This window comes from Tamandua tetradactyla, chromosome 13, assembly GCF_023851605.1.
Source record: "Tamandua tetradactyla isolate mTamTet1 chromosome 13, mTamTet1.pri, whole genome shotgun sequence".
Classification (NCBI taxonomy): domain Eukaryota; kingdom Metazoa; phylum Chordata; class Mammalia; order Pilosa; family Myrmecophagidae; genus Tamandua; species Tamandua tetradactyla.
The window spans coordinates 34,878,012-34,899,661 of NC_135339.1; the positions used below are offsets into that span (position 1 = coordinate 34,878,012).

The 21,650-nt window shown below is 35.8% G+C and overlaps 1 protein-coding gene across 1 annotated transcript in view; it reads left to right on the plus strand.

Annotated features, from left to right (window-relative positions):
* LOC143653854 (uncharacterized) overlaps positions 1-21,650 on the plus strand; it is a 130,704-nt gene that overhangs the window by 87,358 nt on the left and 21,696 nt on the right. Inside the window, exons 3-5 of the mRNA XM_077125200.1 lie at positions 1,632-1,670; positions 11,158-11,221; positions 12,246-12,315. Coding sequence (XP_076981315.1) covers positions 1,632-1,670; positions 11,158-11,221; positions 12,246-12,315 — 173 coding nt within the window. The remainder of the gene's footprint in view (positions 1-1,631; positions 1,671-11,157; positions 11,222-12,245; positions 12,316-21,650) is intronic.

Below are 21,650 nucleotides of genomic sequence, written 5' to 3' on the forward strand. Positions count from 1 at the left end.
CTGTTTCTGTCATTACACTTGCTTATTGAATCATTACCTAAGAAGTATTTAAAATAATTATTCTCAAAGCCTTTTGGGAAAGAATATTCATATCTTATTAAAACTTTTACACTTGCTCTGTAACATTCATAGATCTTTCCAGAAAGTAAGAAAACCATGACAAAGTTTCCTTAAAGTTTGATATCAATTCACATTTTTAGACGGAGTTCAGAAAACCACACAAAGCTTTTTTAAAAGAAATGTTAGACTAAGCCAAACTACTACTTACAAATCATTATTTGAAAAACAGCCAATTATTTGCCTGAATTCAACCACATTTCCCTGCCTGTACCCAATCCTAGTCTCCAAACACCTCCAGACACCTATATTTGTATCTATAGGTATAGATTGAGGAAAATTTTTAAAAAGAAATCATCCAAAATGGTCTCAAATTCTAGAATCACTGGGAACAGAGGACACATTTTTTTTCAAATGTACCTTTCAATATGATATTTGACTTTCCCTCTGAGCTAAAGAGATTTTATAGTGAGTGCATACTGAGAAGTCCATCTACTTATAGATCTTGTTTGAAATGCTGTGTGTGTGTGAGTGTGTGTGAGTGTGTGTTTGAGTGATCACTAGTAACATTTTTTTCTGAGCACCAATTATGTATCATGCATTGAACTTAGCATTTGACCTTCTTAACAGACCTGTGAAGTATACACTATTTTGCTCATCATTCTACAGATGAGCCTGCTCAGATATGTTATATTCCTGGCACAGGTTGGGAGTAGACTTTACTGGATTTCAATTGGCTATCTTTTTAAAAGTTACGTCTTCAATCAATTGGTTCCACTCATCAGCAAACAAGAACTTAGTAAGTGTAATGCTATTGGTCATCAAGGATTCAAAAGACTTCAAGTAATCTTTATCTCTTAAAAACTTGTTGATGAAAATCTTTCTACTTTAAGAAGTAGTGAGCCTAATTAATGACCAAGGTCTTTTAGGGCATCAAAATTATTCCCCTGAAAATTACATTTCTTATGTGCTTTTATACATAACTTGGACATATTCTAAAATTTTCTTGTTTAACCAAGTCTCAGTTATAGCTTTTTTTTTGGCCAGTTGCTTTTTTTTCTCCTAAATATAAATGTGGTACCCTGTGCCCTCTTTTCAACCAATAAAATGAGATGATTTAATTTAATTTAGGAATTTAGTTACTTTAGAACCATTTAGTCAAGATTTTATTCTATTAAATTTATATGGGCCTTGGAACTTTCCTGCCTATCTAGAAGAAAATTCTCATGGTCTGGAAAATTGGGCTGCTTGCCTGGTGGGATTGCAAAGTATATGCTAATTGTAGTGTCCTCTATAATACACCAGATGGCAGTGGCTCATTATATGCACGTAAGCAAACTTCACAAATATGTTCAGACCAGTGCATTAGTGAGGCTGTACAGAAAGGAAAATTATAGACAAAAATATTACAGCATAGAAAACCAAATACCAAAGAGGTAATAATTTCCATGAGCCTCACAGGTATAAAATCCTACCCTCGAAACATCAAATGAAAAAAAGGGCAGCTTGTCATAGAACTTATCTTGTAACAATGCTGAAAAAAACCTTTTATTTATTTATTTTTTTTGCATGAGCTGGCTTCAGGAATTGAACACCAGTCTCCGGCATGGCAGGTAAGAACTCTGCCTGCTGCCCTGAAAAAAAATTTTTTAAATAACTAATATTCTGTTAAATATTTCAGAAATGGTATCAAGATTGAGCATGCTATTTATCCACTTTATTAAAGGAAATAAGACAGAATAGACTGACTCAATATATTTTAAAATAAATTGGTTTCTTCATTTTCTTGCAGTGGCAAGATTTAGGCATTGCCAGGAGTCTGGATGGAAGTGATACTATGAACATCAATGACAAAAATAACTTTCACATTACTTAATAGAATGGATGAGATTGGGACTGATTTCATCTTTGGTGATCAAACCAAACCCATCTCCCTTGATTGAGAACAAACCATTTTCCCATTGTCTTTGTCAGGTGACGTTAAAGGGCTACAGAATCTCACTATTATTGATTCATCATTGTCCCTTAATCTCCATAAAATGGGTTTCTACGATTCCTTAGCATTTAGGTTGGAGAGCCTCCAGAGCTCTAAGCCTGTTTCATCATCCAAACTCCAGCCTGTGACAAATATGAAAGGACTCAGAGAAATGCATCTAAGGCTTCAGTGAGGAAAAAATAAAAACCATTCATGCAGAGCATCATTCAGAAAGTTAAGTTTATTGGGAAAAAAATATCCCTCCAAACCCTAGGAAACCTGGACTCTAGTGTCACCAAAGGGCAAGTACTTATCCTCTCTGCACTTAAGTGATTTCACTTACCAGATACAGAGACACATATTCATCTGGAAGTGGGAAAGGTGATGTCTAAATGTTCCTTCCCAAATCTCCTTAGCAAGGCCTATTAGTAGGCTCCGCTACAGCCCCCAAACTATTTTTTTCTTCTTGGTCCATGGGCTGAGAATTGGGTCTCCCATACTACAGGTAAGCATTCTACCACTGAACCACCCATGCACCCCAATCAATCTTTAAGGTTTCCATCATACTGCTTACCTCCCTGTAAAATTGGTCTTACTTATTTGTTCACTTATTGTGTTTCTACTGTCTAGAATACAAGTTCCATACAATCTCAGAAACCTGTCCTGTTTACTGCTGTATCCAGAGGGCCTAGGACAGTGCAAAGGAAGACTTAATAAATAATGTCAAATGCAAAAAAGAATGAATTTATGATTTATGAATTTTCAGTTTTCTAAACAAGGTTTCTGCAGTGTCTCTTGTGAGCCTAAGAGTTTGTAAGATGAGATTAAAATTGCTCAAGGAGGCTTCCCAGAGCTTGGGCTCTGGAATGGCGGCCCTAATTTTGTTCTGATTTCTGATATAATGCCTTGCTTGAAAGATGAATAACCTATTCTAGGGTCCTTGAACCGATGCAGGCTCTCCTTTTTCACATGGGATTGTTCAGTGCAGTTGTCTGAGTAGGTGAGGTCATTGCCAGATTTCAGTGCTTGCCCTGCTTGTTGACATTCTGGATGCCTCAGTTGCATTGGCTTCCAATTCTGTTAATATGCCAGAGGGAAAATATAAGAAGGCTAAACTCCAGGGTGAACAAACTGATTGGGCCCTTCCCGAGCAGATGTATTAATGGAGAGCAGAGACAACATGCAACCATTGGAATATCTGAGGTTAGTTATGTCCCAGAATAATCTTCATATGCATTCTCATTTAGTCACATGCCAAACCCACCAATATCTCTCCACCCATAGTTTAACTTGATTTGTTTTCCATTTGGTTCTTACCTCACCAATTTGGGAAGAAACAAAAAAAAAGACTTGCTGTTTTGAAGGATCATTGAGCAATCTTAGAGCTGAAAGATATCTTACTGATCATCTAATCCAGTGTTTCCTAAACATGTCTTAACATAAGACTCACCCAAAGTGCTGGTTAAAATGTCAATTCTCAGGCCTCACCGCGCAGATTCTGATTGAGCAGGCTTGGGTGAGGTGAGGTGTATTTGCATTTTTAATAAGTGCCCACTGGTGATCCTTATGCTCAAGCAAGTTTGGGAAACACCAATATAATACAACCCTTTTATTTATTTGGTGAAGAAATTGAGGCTTAGAAAGGCCTGATTGTTCATTAATGCCACATGGTTCACTAATAATCCTCAATTCCTTGACCTGGATTCTTTCCCTTATGCCAAACTGCCTCCACTACATCTCTATCCCCCTAAAAGAAAAAAGAAAGAGAAAAACTATAGGAACATATCACAGGACACCTGAATGCAGGCAAATGCCTTAGACTTCCTCACTATTTCCAATAAAAATGTTAACTGACTTCTTTCATTATTCCCACATTGAGAAACATCTCTTTAAAAAAAAAAAACCCTCTGCTTATACTTTGTATGTGGCATCAGGCCATGATTCTTCTTTAGTCCTAATCTGGATCCTCATCAAGGATGAGGTTTATCTGAGGAGTAAGGAATCCAGCAAGGTACGTGTTCAGAGCAGTTTTCTTCATCATCAGGAACTAAAAGCAATTATTAATCTGTTTTCACTAACCTAGCCCATCTGTGCATGAGCAATTTGTTCGGCTTCTCTTAAGAAGGATATCTTATTCTCCATATATTTAAATGCTTAATATTCACAATCAGAGAGACAGAATAAGCAGTCAGTCCCAATTCTTATAAAACAGAGCTGAAGGCTGGGTGATTCAGCTGGCTTTCAATGACTTAGCCTGCCTTGACAGCTAGAGTCTGTGAGTCATATGTCTACTGTCTGAGGAAATTCATCTCAGAAACCTAAATTATGGGGACCACTAAAATCTCTTAAAACTTTGAAAGTCATTGGTTCTTTTTGAGTTATCCTAGCCTTTTCCTTCACCCTCAGTTTTCATCCCTTCTCAAAAAAAAATCTAAGTTGAACTTAGAAATATCAAGCAGTAGGGTCCTAAAAGGAACATTTCATAATTAAGGGTGAACTTGTACTTCCTTTTGGTTTGATTTCCCTTGTAATCTGGGCTTTTAGGTGAAACCCAAAGTGTGGAACGGTTTTACTGAACAGATCCTTACATTTGCTAAACCTCATGATGAATGAGGAGTAGGAAGGAATGCTTGGTTTCGAGTTTACTGGGAGAAAACTCAATATAAATTTTAGAATTTAGACGAAAATATTCTAGTCACTGAACTTTTTTATATTTTATTTGAGATAAAGTAGTTATATTTTCTATTCCAATTCTCTTCAATCTTATTGACATATTTGAAAATCTTCTAAGCCCTGAATATTATCTTCACTTAAATTTGTAAAATTGCTATTCTGTCATTATAATACCAGTTGCTATTGTTTATCAAGCCTTTTCCTTATACCTGGCATTGGGTTAAATTGAAAATATGGATGCACTGTTTACTCACAGTGGTCTAAAAAGATAGTAGTATTTTAAGGAATCTTTAAATATTAATTGTTTGTTTAAGTGAAGGATTTAGAGTCAGAATTCAGAAAATATCAGTGATCGATCTGTGCTAGGTTTGTAAATACCGAGGTGTCCATTTCAAAGAAGTACTTTCTGGAAATCAGCCTCCAAGATGGAAAAGATCAAAGTCACTCAAACACTGACATTCTGTCATCCCTAAAATCACTTCTTACTATGAAGATTCTGATATTTGGATCAAGTAGAATATTGGTCCAAATTCTTCCTGCAGCAGATGAGCAAATGTCTGGGGCTAGAATGACAGAAACAATATGGGAAACATGAAAAATGTCCTCCCTAAATATCTGATATTGCCCCTTAAACCCAAAGACTGGACTCCCTGCCAACAGCCCCATTTTCACAAAGTCATGCCTTCCAGGTTTAGCCAGCTCATCAACAATGCCACTACAAGTCCTGAGTGGCAGAGCACAGAAAACCAGACTAAAAGATAGTTTAAATAACTTCTAGCACTTTCTTTTTACAGATAGAAAAGCTGAAATCCCATGAAATTATTTGCCTAGGATTACATTGTATATTCACGACCAATTGTAACATGATTGTCTCCCACTCTTTCCTCTACATCAACCCTTTTCAAACCGTCATTCTTGAATCTCTGTATCATTACTGGAACTCTCTGTTTAAAAAGCAGCAAGCAAATAAAGAGAAATGCTACTTAGGCCTTCCTAAGAATGGAAAATTTATCAGATAGTTCCTTGTATGAAATTCTCCTTAAAATATTACACCTTCTTTTTCAGAAATTGATTCTCTGTTTGCTTTTATCTTATTGAAAGATTATTTTGTTGCAATACTCTTTGACCTAGAGATTCAGCATAAAGGTACTTGCCCAATTTTAACATTAATGGGAACCATCAAAAACAGGAGATAGCCAGTAGGGGGCTGGTTCTAAAAATGCATTTTAAAGTATACACAGATTACGTTGCCCTTTTTCAGAAAGGAAAGAAGAAAGAGCTTTACTCATTGATATGAAGGTGTTCTGGATATGTAGTTAAGTGAAATAAGAAGAGAGTCCATGTATAGGATGACCCTATGTGTTTTGTTAGTTGTTAAGTGTATATATACATATCTTTGCTTCTGCTTAGAAAATTCAGGCAGGAAAGTCAAGACAAGTACTGATTTTACTATGAATATTAATACTTTGATAATAATTTCATAAGTGGTAGAAAAAAAATACAGGTGGGGTGGAGAGAAAGGCCATGTGTTTTTGCAAACCTAGGGCTCTTGGCCAAAATCAATAGATTTGACCTATTTGTGAAATGAAGGTAGGTTACCCCAGGCAGGGCTGCTGAGGCTGCAACCAGACACACTTGATAGAGACAGATGGTGAAGCATTTGACTTTTACCACTTGCTCTGGTTTCCGCTCTGACCAAACATATTAAGAGCCATTTAAAAGGGAAACACTATAATTACACCCTACAAGACAAATAAAAACAACAGCAAAATGATAGGGTTAGACTCTTAATCCTTATTGCCCCCTCCTTAGAAGACTGATGTGACAACCACTCATTCAGGAGTGAGGCCACACCTGGCTTGTCAGATACTCATCCTCTGTATTACAACATAAAGAAAAATAGCCAAAGAAATTCCACTCAACAAGCTGTCCAGATTAGGTGAGCTTTTTAGCATAGACCCAGAAACATTGCCTTTCTCTTCTCCTTTCCTATTTTGTCTGCTTGTGCTTTGGTGATGGATGAGGGGTGGTTCTCTACCAAGTTGTCACCAAAATAACATTTCCTGTTTTCTCCAGGGTTTTCCGCTTTATGGCAGAAAAGTTTAAATTAAAAACCTCAGAAAGGTCCATTACATTCAATTTCTACTATATTATTAAGCTTAAAATGAAGAGGGCTTCCACATTTATTTCACCTTAATATGAAGAGAGCTTTTATTTCTTTTACCTTCAACCTGGTATATTTTTTTTCTGAAAATCAATTTCAGGTCTATAAACAAGAACCTTAAAAATGTCTTTACTTGTGGCTCTAACACTTTTGCAGCCATAATTCCCTCCTAATCAAATAATCAGAGATGTAGATGAGAATTAGGTATAAGGATGTTCTTCAAATTGTTATTATTGCACTAGAATCATGATTATGTTGAAAAGTAAGAGTTAAATAAATTATAGTACATTCTCATGACAGAATAGCATACTTTCATTAAAAATATTGACAAGACTCATGAACTAGGCACATGATAGGACTGGAACCATATCATTCTAATTTTATCATATCTATGTTAACTGTATTTCTGGGATTTGGGGAAGTGTAATGCTTATCTCTATTTTCTGAGTTTTCTACAATGAATATTTCTGTCATTACCAAAGAAATATAAATGCAAAAACATCAGTGCTCTTCAGGAAAGTCTGCTCGGTGACTATGCCTGCTCATTGAGGATTGGGGATTGGCTCTAGAAGTTGAGTGTGGGGATTGGCCCACACTCACAGTAACCTCAGCGTCATACCCGCATTCTGAGCCACTAGGGCTGAGACTGAAGCTGAACTGGCATCTTCAGTGAGTAATGCTAGTGCAGGAACACCAGAATTTTAACTTTTCACTGTTTTTTAACTCCTAATGCAGGCAAAACAGTTAACTTCAGTCTGTCTTAGTTTCTGATGGACAAAAGGGAGATGGTAAACCCATCCCCATCAATAGCCAGGACGCTCATTTCTCAACCAGATCCCTAATGTTATAAGCCAATTGTGGAAACTTTCTGAGAAGTTAGAAGACTAACAGGCACGTTTGATAGTACTATGCCCCCAATAAGGTGAACTGAAGAAAACTAAGATATGGGTATTCATGTAATTCCACTCCTCACACATCATCACTCACCCCCACCACACACACACACACACACACACACACACACAGAGTTTAGGAGTGATAAGTTGATCCAAACCTATTACCACGGTCGAATAAATGTGTCCCCTTCTAGTTTATTCAAAAGATCTAAATGTAGTCCTGCTTGGTGTTGGGAATACTTGACCAATTAAGCATGGAATAAAGGGGGTATAAAAAAGCAATCAGCAATTCCTGAGGAAGTTTACTGTAAGGATCCCTTTAAATAGAAAATGTGCTTATACTGATTCCTGAAAGTTAGACGTCAAACAGCTGTCAGTACTTAGTGAGCCCAACAAAATGTGAAACAGGACATCTTCCCTGGGCCAAGGCTGAGATTGGGACATACACCGTTAGACAGGCCGAGCAGGCAACAATGACAACCACCCCCAGCTGCCACTCTGCATCTAGTGGTTTACCTGGAGGCTGGGAAGCTTCCTGGGAGAACGCAAACAGGTGCATGGCAAGAGTTGACACAGACAGGCATGTCTGGTGGGAGACAGAAGCCAATTGTGCAGGGGGGTGGAGCATGCAATGGGGTGCTGGCTCCAGTTCCTGCCAGCCCAAAAGATCTGATGGCGCACCTTTCTTCCCAACTCCCTGTTCAGTGACTGCACTTTGGGAGCTTGAAACCAGCCATGGCGCAAGCCAAGTAATTGAAATATACAAATTAGGAAGGCAGGCTATAAAAAGAAATTATGAAATGTTACAGGAGCACATGGGGGAATATTGTTTCTCACTGGGAGAAATCAGTAAACTTCCCATGGGGAAAGTAAGATCTGAACTGGGACTTAGAAACTACATAATCCCTCGATAGTAGATATGGAGGGAATAGAGTGATTGCCAAAAGTTATTGCACATCATGAAAACACCATAAGCAGAACTGCAAAGGAGGGCGATTCTGGTTATGTTCAGGGTACTGAAACTTGGGCTGTGCATCATAGGAGGGGGGACTGGAGAGTTTTGACCAGATCATGAAGAAATTAAACAGCTATGGTGAGGAATAGACCACAGAGGCTTCTGAACAGGAGAGTGGCAGGCACAGAGTTATGTTTCAGGCAGATGATGCAGCACTGGGACAAGGCTGGAGATGGGGGAACCATAATAAATTGTTTCAGTCATCCGGATGAGCTGGCATCAGAACACCTGAACGGGGGAAGGAAGAGTCGAGGAATAGAACCTTAGTGACACCGTCACAGAGAAATGAACTATATAGTCAAGATTGGCAGCCAAGCTGGAGAGTTAGGTGCTGGAATTACAAGAATAAATGTATAGGATTTGGCATATAGGGAAGGATTCATAAATAAATGACTGTTGACAAGTTACCATTATAGAGTCAGTGGATACCTGTTGTAACATAGTTGTTTGGACTTACAATTCTTTAATTATGCCAGAGCTTAAGAATCTTTTTATTCGTGCATTCATTCAACAAATATTTCTTGACCTGCTGCTGTGTGCCAGAAAGTAGTCTGTGTCAGGAATATAGCAGTAATCAAAACTGACAAAAAAAATTCCTGCCCTAATGGACCTTGCCTTCTATTGGGACTAATGAACAGTAAGTAAGGATTTTCCAGAGAAACAGAACCAACAGCTGTGTGTGTGTGTGTGTGTGTGTGTGTGTGTGTGTGTGTGTGTGAGAGAGAGAAAGAGAGAGAGAGAGAGAGGGAGGGAGGGAGGGCAGTTATAAGGAATTGGCTCACATCATTCTAAGGCAAGATCTTCTGGCAAGATCAAACTCTGTAGTACTGGAATTTCCAGATCTTTGCTGGAAATTCCAGTAAGAGTACTACTGAAGTTTTGCATCTGAATTTCTTAAGCTGGAAATGCAGGAAGGAGTGGAGGGTGTAGTCTTGAAAAAGGCAGAATTCTTTCTGATCCCTGGAACTCTCAGTTCTCAGTTGATTGGATGGGGCCCACAGACAAGGGTAATCTTCTTTACTTGTAGTTGCTAATTGATTATAGATGCTCATTGCATCTATGAAATACCTCCGCAGTAACAACTAGACCAGTGTTTAGCCGAACAACTGAACGCCATAACTTGGCCAAGTTGGCACATAAAATTAACCATCACAGTAAGTACAATATATATTGTATCTGGTGGTGATAAGTTCTATGCAGAAAAATAAAGCAGTGAAAGAAAGTAGGGAATGCTGGCATTTGGAGATGCCATTTTAAGTAGGGAAGGCCTCATAAGAAGCAAAGTCTTGACAGGTAAGGCAGTGAGACATGAAAATATCCTAGAGAAGAGCAACTGATGCAGTGGGAATAGCAAGTGTAAAGGCCTTTGGCTGGAGCCTGCCTGCTTATACTTCTCAAATATTTATTGAGCATTGTATTTAGTACTCAATAAACTGACTGTTCCCATGCAAAATTTCTCTTAGTTTATCTATCTTCTTTTCTTATTGAATTATGAGTTTTTGCATGTTAAAGAGATCAGTCCTTGCCTAGTCTAAGTAGTTCAAATATTTGTCTACTTTGTCATTTGTGTTTTATTTTGCTTACATTGTGGGCAAATAGCTGTCTATATATAGACATAGTTCCTGTACAGAAGTATTCATGTTATGTAATAAAATTTATCGGTCTTTTCTTTATGGCTTCTAGGTTTTGTATCTTATTTAGAAAAGGCATCCCCACTCCAAGATTATAGAAAATTGTTCTTTTTTTCTTTTAATATATGGAATTTTTAACAGTGAGAACAGTTACCTATCTGGAATTTATTTTGGTGTAATAAGTAAAGCTTTTACTGTTTAAAATAAATTAAATAAATAAAGGAAGCTTTTAGTGTTAAAAAACTGAAACACTACCATTTTGGATACAGAAAAGAGATCTCAATATATTATGTAAAAAGGATTCCTGCCAGCATTATGGTTTGGTTCTCTCTTGGAACCGAGGTTGAGAAGTGCTGCTCTGTAATATCATATAATAGCTGCATTAGAGCTAGATATGGTGCTTCAAAAAAAAAGGAAAACACTCCGTTATCACCTCTCTACCTATATCCCCTACAAACAGAATAAAAACAACAGTAATGTTTAATTTGGTAGCAAGAGTAAGTAATAGGATCAAAATTAAACAAGCTTCATTGAACATAAAGATTTACTCATGGGCTTCTCAAATCAATAGCATTCTCATAAATTTAGACTGTTCTAACATTTTTTATTCTTTTCACAAATAATGTTTGATATAGTTTATTATAAAAGCTTATTAAAGACAAAACCATTTGTAATAAGACCTAGTTTTTTTTTCTTTATCCTAACTTCATGCCCTCTATCTTGTTTACAATTTTTTCTCCGATCAGTGCCTCCAAAGAAAGTATAATATACTTCAAATTCCATAAACTTCAATGCATTGTGAAAAACCAGGTACATTCACTTTTCTCATGTTTTATTTTATTTTTTCGCATGGGCAGGCACCAGGAATCAGGCCAGAATTCTGCCACTGAGCCACCATCACACTGCCCTTACATTCACTTTTTTTATTTTCACTTTTCTTTTTCTTTTTTTTTTTCGCATGGGCAGGCACTAGGAATCAAACCCAGGTCTCCGGCATGGCAGGTGACAACTCTGCCAGTGAGCCACCGTGACCACCCACTTATATTCACTTTTGAAATGAAGAATGATATAAATGATCTGAATAACCTAATGCATAATTATTGAACCAAATATCCTGCCTATAATTATCATTATTTCTCTCCCTAAAATCAATTGATCTGTAAATTCAAAGGATGAATTTCATTGTATCCTAACTCCTCATCATAAAATGGAAAAATCACCATTAAATTTTCTGTAAACACTCCTTTTGGGTAGTGTCACCTCTCTCTGGAGCAAGGATTTTCTCTTAAAATATCTTTATAAACAAAAATTCTAGTCATTTAGAATAATCTAGACTAGCACATCCTACATTCTAGCCAGGGTTAATATAAAAATTTAACACTTTCATGCCAGTCTGTTCAAACTAATATTCTGCCAAAGTCAGAATCAGTTTGAATCATAATTTCTAAAGTGGATTTTGCAAACCACTACTCCTGCGCAAAGTTCTGTGAAGAAAGGGTCTCAGGGTCATGTAAGTTTGGAAAATGTTGAAATTCAAAGTATGTCTAAATGTATTAATTCCTTTAGAATTCTGGCAATTTTTATATGTAAAAAAAATTAGATGAAAAAATTTTCAAACTTAGCAGGCCAGAGATTTTTGAGTATTATATATAGTGACCTCCTGCAGAACACAATTTGGAAATTGCTGAGATAGACTAGCCTATGTAGAGTATCTGTTAAATTATTACTTCTCACAACAAATTATTTAACTGTTACAATAAGTCCCCTTTGAGCTGGTGCCAACATATTGTTTGAAACCATCTGTAAGCGAGTTCTCAAATATTTCCTTCCTCAGGCTACCAGTCAAAGAAGACTCCCTAGAAGACAAGATGTGAGCTCAGAAAGATGTTGCAATACAAGAGCAGGTACCATGGGAGTCTGGGCCAGCTGCTCATGCAACTTAATTTAGTCTTTAAGATCTGTTTGACTTCAATCCTATATATAACGTTTTCTCTTTCTTGACATCTCAGAGTGCTCTATGAACACCCAATTTTATGGTTTGGTAGATGAGATAAAACTAATTCATGATAGGCTTCTCAGGTTGCATGATTCCTTGGTGCCCTATTTCAGGCGTTCAGTCCCTACCAGGACACAGTAGAAAGCTAGGAGCTATTTCATAAAAGGAACATTTTCAGGAGAGGACATGGCTTTTCTGCAAAATCCTAGGGATTTTCACTATGATTCTTCTACTGAGATTTTCCAAAGCTCCAAAAACAGCATTTCTACTTGCCATGGATATGCTGAGCATCATTAGATTGGCCATGTCATAGGACCCAAATGGCAGAGCAGCCTGCACAACAGTCTGAACCAGCTTCAGGGCCTCTCTTATTCTAGACACAATCAAAAATGACAAATTTACATGTTATTACCTGGTAATTAGGTCACACCAGCACACTCATATGTGTTGCCTTCAAAATCCAAAGAGGTGCATCAAATGTTGTGCCTCTTTACTAATGATAAGGATGCAAGATGTAGCAATTTGTTTTCCATATTTTAGGGGTTATCACATTTCCCAGGCCACTACACCCCCTACAAATTGCACCAAAATGACCAAGATTATATGCCTTTGAATTTTCATCCCACCTATGTCATGCATGTATTTTACCAAGGCACCTGAAGTACTTGTTACTTCCTACTCACCTGGTCCAATCAGAGTGAGTCAACAATATAATGGACTAGCATGTTATCCTGTAGAATGATAAAAACAATCATGGTCTCGGTGGACCAGATTACTGCAGAAAATCAGAATGTTGATATAATTCTGTACTGAGACATTGAAGGTATACTGTGCTCCCTGACAGATAAAAGCAAATTGCTTCTGGAGTTCTTTGCCAATCAGAAATGAAGGGATAAAAACATTATCCTTATCAATAGCTGAGTTTCAGCTGTTATTCTAGCAAGGAGTTCACAAGTATAACAGCTATAATTATAATTACATCTTCTTAAGTTTACTAATTCATTTGTTTTCTGAAAGAACAAATAGATGATAATGGTCCTGCAGCTTTCAAGAGTTTACATTTACCTTTACATTTTACCTCAAGGTAAAACTTTACATTTTTTTACATTTACCTCAAGGATGTAGTACTAATTTTGGATTACTATTTGGGGGAAGCAATTCCAAGGACTCTTCCTCTTAGCTCTTTCTATGAAAATAGCACTTGCTCCAGTGGTGAAGATATCAATGTGGGGATCCCACCAGTAGCTAGTTAAATCATGGCATCAGTGTTGTAGGATCCTTCATCAAGTTGACTAGACTTTCCTCCTTTCCCAGGCTTCTGTGAACTGGCTCAGGGTGGAAATTGGGGTTGAGATCAAGATTCTCCATGACTTAGGTCTCTTCTATCAATACAAATTGCTCCCTATATATTTAAGTCCTAGGGACATCATAATCATTCAGGTGGTACCCAAGATGTCTGTGTTTTAAAACATCCTGATAATGTCAGAGTTATCACCATTACCATGCCTACTTTGTCTCTGGAAGTTAGGGGCTGCCACTTGACTGCAACCACTTAAGGATCTCAACATTCTTATTAAAACTGAAGAGCCCTGTTCAATGATGGCATATACCACCTTCATTCGTGCATTGAAGAGGATAGCTAATACACAGGTTTCTGAGGATACTTAATCACCTTTTACCATGTTAATCTTGGTTTGGGGAGTATCCATTGGGCCCATCTCAGAGGTAACAATGAAAGATGGAGAGAAGGACACACAAGAATATATCTACTCCAATATTCCTCTCCTTCTAAAACTTTAGATACCTTTCTCCACATTATACCATGGTCATTCTAGCAACTCAACTTTTTTGAAAATGCAAGTCACCATTAAATCTAGTTTCAACCAACTAAGAAAATGCTGAAGCCACTCCTCAATGATAAAGCTTGAGCTAACACAATGAAGCCAGAATTTCTGTTTCTCATGAGGAAACTTGGCCTATTTTTAACTGGTCTAACATACTTATACCCTATTCCTACAAATATTTTCCAAGTTTCCACCAATATAAATCATCAACATCATGCAATTCTTTTGATGTTTAAGCTCTCCTCTATGGTTTAGACTTTGTAGTTGTTTCCCTGTAGCATGCTAGGATTTCACTCTGTTTATGTATCTGGAAACAAGAGGAGTGTGGGATAGGTCTTAAGAAAAATCAGCATCCCATTTGGAATTGAGTACCTAAGGTGAAAGCATAATCGTATCTTCAAGCAAGGAGAAATTAGCCTCTTCCAAAAGAAAATAAGGAAGGCTCATTGGAATTTGAAGGATTTATATTCATCCATACTCACTCAAATTTCCCTTTTCCAGTTCTCAGGCTCTCAGTCAATGCTCTAATTTTCATAAGTTCTCTACACTTACACTGTAATTTAGCATCTTGCAAATTCAAGTTTTTACTGTGGCTTTAAGGTATATCAGTACCATAATCAGAAGAAATAATATATTCTTCTTGAACAGCCATAATTATGATTCTTTAACCATATCTTAATCCAAGACTTTAAAACCTTGAGCTTGTTAATTCTGATAGAATTTCCCACAAATCTTTTAATTATTATTCTTACTACAAAAATAAATTGCAAGAGCTATCTGACCTCCCAAACACTTGCTCGCAAAAAACACTTCATTTCAATAAAAATTAAATGAACAAATAAATAAATAGGCTATTTTGCCACTGTATGCCATGGGCTACCATATTAATCAATTTTCCATGTCTAACCCTAACTAGACCAAATTTCTACTTTTGAGAGTTTGTTTTCAGACTACATGTAATACAAAATGCTTTATCACTCACAGTTCCATCAGAAAGACAAAAAAAACTCCAGAATGGATTAGGTGCTTATGAAATCTAATTAAGGAATTAAGTGTTTACAGAACCATTAGAATGGCTAAAGAGAGAATGTCAGGGAAGGCTGTCACTTGTTTCCAAGTTCCGTGCCAGCCTGCAGAAAATTAAGACATTACATCTGCAGTCCAGATCAGGAACTCAGAAAGCTGCCAAAGACAGTAAAGCTTGCCAAGTATTCCATTTGCTTTCCTATATTTCTCAGCCTCCTTGCAGTTATGTAAGGCCATGGAAGTGGTACTACCAATGAAATGTGAGAAGATTGTGTGTAATTTCTGAGTTAAGAGAGAAAAAAATCCCTCACACAATTCTCTAGTCTCTCTCTTTCTGCCACATAGTTATCTAGAAAACTTCTAGTCCCTTCTCTGTGGGGATAACAGAAAAGGTGGGCATGAATGGTGCTGAGTGAAAAAAGACAATGTGAAAGAATATATAAGGAAAAAATCAGAAAATATTAGAAAGATATAAACATGAAATTATAGAGAATGATAAGAATACTAAAAAAAGAAAAGCAAATAGAATATTGAGAGATTTAAAAAGATGAGAATTGAAATTAAACTCAACAGAGGGATCAAATAGCAGATTAGACATTGCTGAAGGAATTGTGATTGAGGGGGAAGACAGTGCCAAAAAATTACCAAAATGCAACTCAGATAAAAGGAGAGGGAGTATATGAAGGGGAAGTTGAGACAATGGGGATAGAGTAAGCAAGTCTCACTTATGTCTACTCAAGTTTCCAGAAAAAAGACTCCTTAGAAAACTAAAGAATGTCAATACTAAAAATAATATTGGTAGAGATTTTCCCAAAAATGTTTGAACGAATCCAATCCTCACATTCAAGAATTCCAGTTAGTACTAAAAATGCAAATACAAGGAAATAGGCCCATTATGGAAAAATTGTAGAATACTGTAACAAAAAAAATCTTTAAAACATTCAAAAAGAAAAGAAAGATAATCTACAAAGGAAGAATAATAAAAATGTCAAATAACTTCTCAACAGCAATAATGAAAACCAGGAGAACATGAAATAATATCTTCAAAACGCAAAGAGAAAATAACTGTCATCTTAGTATTATGTATACAATAAAACCATCTTTTATGAGTAAGAGAGAATGAGTACAGCTCAGACAAATAAAAACTGAGTTTACTAAAGAATGGGAATAGTGTATTAACCTCCAAACAAATACAAGGTGACATGAGAACAGGAAAGAAAATCTCTATCAATCCAAAATACAAGGCAAAATGAGGGAAAATTTTCAAAGCAGTTCAAAGAGAAAGTACATAATAACATGCTAGGTGAAATCCAAATATAAAAACCCTCACAATTATTATAAATGGTCTAAATTCTCAAATCAAAAGGCAAAGAAAGTTAGACCTGAAAATAATACAATAATATGTCAGGAAGACCGAAAGTAGTAGAATAGAAAGTGATCCAAGCAAATAACAATCAAAATTAGCTGCTATAACTAGCTACATAAACATCAGGCAAAACTGATTTTAAGATCAAAGGTACTAATAGAGATAAACATAGTCAAAAAACACATAAAGTGGGCATGGATAGAACAACTAGGGGAAATTAAAGTACATCCTGATAGTAAGAGATTTTAACACACTTTTCTTAGTAGTTGATGGTTCATAGAGACAAAATAAAGTCAGCAAGGATAAAAATTATATAATGAACAACCAAATCAATAAGCTGATTTCATACATGTATCATTTATTTATTTATAAATGAATGATCCTGATTCATTTGTGAATGCTCCTGATGTTGGCAGCAATGATATCATAGCAGACAATATAAAGAGAATGCACATTTTTAAATCATACATAAAAATTGCATGTCTATACACTGAGGTTGGATTGTATGATGTGTGAATAAAACTGTTTGAAAATGGATAGAGAGAAACAAGTGCTAGATAAAAGGCAGAGAAAGAGATGTACCTATTCACTGTCTGTAGGAAATGAGAGGCGCAGCCCCTTGGAGGGCAGCGTGGTGGTTCCACAGGAAGCTAGGATGGGGTTGCCATATGATCCTGCAACTCTGTAGCTCAGTATATACCTGGAGGAACTGAGTGTGAGGACAGGATTGGACATTTGCACACTGGTGTTTCTGATGGCAGTATTCCTGATCCACAATGGATGGAGGTGGCCTAAGGGTGTACAATGACTAAGGAATGGAAGGGGGAACTATGGTGTATACACACAACGGACAACTGAGCATCCACAAGAAGGAATGAAGTTGTGAGACATGCAACTAGGTGAATGAACCTTAAGGACTACATGTTGAATGAAATGTCAGGAACAAAAAGACAAATATTATCATGCCTCAATCATATGAACTAACTATAATATAAAAACTCGGTGAACTAAAGTTGAGAGCATGGGTTATCAGGTTGGGGCCTATTATAAAGGGTCCTAGATCATAAGCTCTTATAGCAGTCACATATATTCTAGGAAGTGTAACTGTTAATTCTAAATTCTGAGATACAGAGCTGCTTATATATAACATGGTCATTCCCAGAAACTTCAGGTATTTATGTGACACCTGAGACTCAGAATAGAGCTCTGAAGCTGTGAAAGTTGGCAGTACACCATACAGGAACTATTTAATAAGTTGGAAAAGTGATCAGACATTGAGTAGAGATATGAATGAAGTCGATCTGGAGAGGACTAAGGTATATCAGAATACAGGGTAAAGGAAGATATCCATTTTTTTTTATTTAAACTTCTAATAGAATAAAATAAGAAAGTAAATAAAAAGGGAAAAATTAGTTAAGAGAAACATGAAAGACGAGTTTATTTATGTTTTGAAATATATAAAAAATTTCTGGCAAGCGTCATTAGAGAAAAAAATGCAAATAAAAAAACTTTATATGAAAGTTCCAACAAATATATTTATATTTATATTATATATATATATATTTTTTTTTTTTTGCATGGGCAGGCACAGGGAACTGAACCCAGGCCTCCGGCATGGCAGGCGAGAACTCTGTCTGCTTAGTCACTGTGACCCGCCCCCAACAAATATTTATTTTAAGGTAATTTCAAACTTGCACAAATTATTCCAGAGAGTAGTTAATTCATTTCAGGTCCCTACTCTAACTTTAATATGCAAATAAGAAGTATCAACCCAATAAAGGAAAATTACAGGTCTATTGATCTCAACTTAAATCCAGAATGCATATAAAAATAATAACTAATGACCAAGTAGGTTTTATTCCAAGAATTTAGATTGATTTAATGTTGGAAAATAAGTTTATATAATTTGCTACATTAAGAGATGAAAAGATAAAAAAACAAAAAATATTTCATTAGATACAGAATAAAAAAAATCCCATACAATGCATAACAATTTGTAATATATGTAATAAGAAAAAAGAATCTCGACAAGTTAAGAAGTAAAGAACATTTTTCAAACATTGTAGTTTGAAAAAAGAACATGTCAAAAATCTATAGCAATTATCACATCCAATGATAAAACATTAAATAATTTAATATATAAGAATATTGCCATAAATTTTGGTATGATAGGAAATAAAAAACATTACACATAAATGTAGCTAATACATTTGACTACATTAAAATTATGACCTGTTCATCCAATGTCAACATTAAAAATCAAGGAAAATAGTCAGAATATGGGAAAAGATAAAGAACTTCTACAGGTTAATTTTTTAAAAAGAAAAAGAAACAATAATTTTTTTTAATTGGCAACTTACCAAAGAAGAAGTCTGAATGGCCACTAAATATAAGAAAAGTCTCAAACTAATTTATAATCATGGAATGTAAATTTAAACAAAAGTGAGGTGCCAATACATACTCACCAAAATGGCTAGATTAACAATACCTAGTTCTGACAAAAGAGTAGAATAACAGCAACTCACAAACACTGCTGTTGTTTAGTACAAACACTTCAGAAAACAAATTGTAATTTCCAAGTTGAACGCGCATCTCAACCACTCCTAGGGATATGCACTAGAGAAATTCTTACACATTTGCACCAAGAAAAATGTTATAAGAATGTCCATATCAACATTTCTAATAGTACCAAAAACTGAAATCAATCCAAATATTCACCAACAGTATTCTTTTAAAATTATTTTTTTAAATAATTTTAGGTATTCACATAATAAATAACAATGTAATTATTTATAACAATGAAATTAAGTTAACTGCAGCTAATAAGGATGAATCACAGCTAAACAAACATTGAGGAAAAAAGATAAAAGCAAGTGAAAGAAGAATACACACAGTGCAATGTCATTTTAAAAGTTTTTTATTATGAAAAATAACATATATACAAAAGAGCAATAAATTTCAAAGCACAGCACAACAATTAGCTATAGAACAGATTTCAGAGTTTGTTATGGGTTACAATTCCACAATTTTAGGTTTTTCCTCCTGGCTGCTCTAAGACACTGAAGACTAAAAGAAATATCAGTATAATGATTGAGTCATACTCGCTTGTTAAATCCTATCTTCTATTTTATAACTCTACCTTCTCTTTAGATGTTTTTAATTATTTATTTTTATTGATATATATCATATATTCACATACCATGTAATTATCCAAAGTGATCAATAAATGGTTCACAATACCATCATATAGCTGTGCATTTATCATCAAAATGGACTTTTTTTTCTTTTTTGTGAAAAATAACATATATACAAAAAAGCAATATTTCAAACACTTCACAACAATTAGTTGTAGAACAGATTTCAAAGTTTGGTGTGGGTTACAATTCCACAATTTTAGGTTTTTACTTCTAGCTGATCTAAGATACCAGAGACTAAAAGAAATATCAATATAATTCAGCAATCATACTCATTTGTTAAACTCTACTCTCTCTATATAACTCCACTATCCCCTTTGATCCTTCTTCCACTCTTTAGAGGTATTTGGGCTATACCAATTCTAACTTTTTCACATTGCAAGGGGCTGTCGATTATGTGGGATACGGGGATGGAATAGGTGATGTTCTGGAGAGGCTGGCTGGTCTAAGGACCTATCTGGAGGTTGTAGTTTCTGGAAAGTTATCCTAGTGCATGAAACCTTTATAGAATCTTAAATAGGTGTTCTGTAAGATTGGCAGGAATGGTTTTGATTAGGGTTTGGCACGTTATGATAGGTAGAAATGTCTAACTGAAGCTTGCGTAAGAGTGACCTCCAGAGTAGTCTCTCAACTCTGCTTGAACTCTCTCAGCCACTGAAACCTTTTTTGTTATACTTCTTTTCCCCCCTTTTGGTCAAGATGACATTGTTGATCCCACAATGCCAGGGTCAGGCTCATCCGTGGGAGGCAACTCCCACACCACCAGGGAGAATTTCACCTCTGGAAGTCATATCCCACCAAGGGGGACAGGCAGTGATTTCATTTGTAGAGTTGGGCTTAGAGTGAGGAGCCACATCTAAGCAACAAAAGAGGTCCTCCTGAAGTAACCTGTAGGCATGCTTACAGGTAGGTTAAGTTTCTCCACTATATACATAAGCTTCACAAGAAGTACAATCTCATTTTAAAAACTTTCTAAAACAAACAAAACTAAAGCAACTATTCACAGAGCTGCATACACAGATGATAAGTCTATACATTAAAAAAGCAAGAGAAAGGTAACACTAAATTTAGGATAATTGTCACCTTAAGACACATGGCACAAGGGCTTCAAAATCCCTTATAACTGTTCTATATCTTAAGCTAGTTGCTGAGTATCTGTGTTCATTCATTACTTTTTAAAATATACACATATATTATATATACTCTATTGTACATACAATGTGGTATGTTTTATATTTGCTTAGATATGAATAGATTTAATTACTTTTATTTTCACTTACTTTTCTTGTTGAAGCAGCATTTCTTTAAATAATTGGTAAAATTTGAGCCCTATATGCTAGCTCTTTACATCAATTGCTTGTATAAATCTTCACAGCAACTCTGTGAGGTAGTAACTATTATGTTCACTTTATACATGTGCCAGTGGAAGTCCAGAGAAGTTCATTAACTTGCCCAAGTTCACAAAACTAGTAAGTAGTACATCTGAGTTTAAAACTGAAACAATCTGACTGTAGAGCCCAAATCAGAGCCATCTTTAAGAGTGCAGAAGGCCTGAGATTGGTATTGTAACATATGTTACACTAGCTTTGGGAATAGCTGTATTGAAGTAGAATGTACACATCTGCTATTGGTTTTCCTCTCTTTGGAAATAATGGCCAGAGTTGATTCTTTCATTGTGATGTTCAAATATTACCACAGTGAGGAAAACTACTTAAAATCACTCCTGGTTATATACTGTTGAATTCTCTTTTTAAACCTTCTAGTTATTTGTGCATTTCTGTCATTGCTTTCAATTTTTAAGGGTTGATTTTCT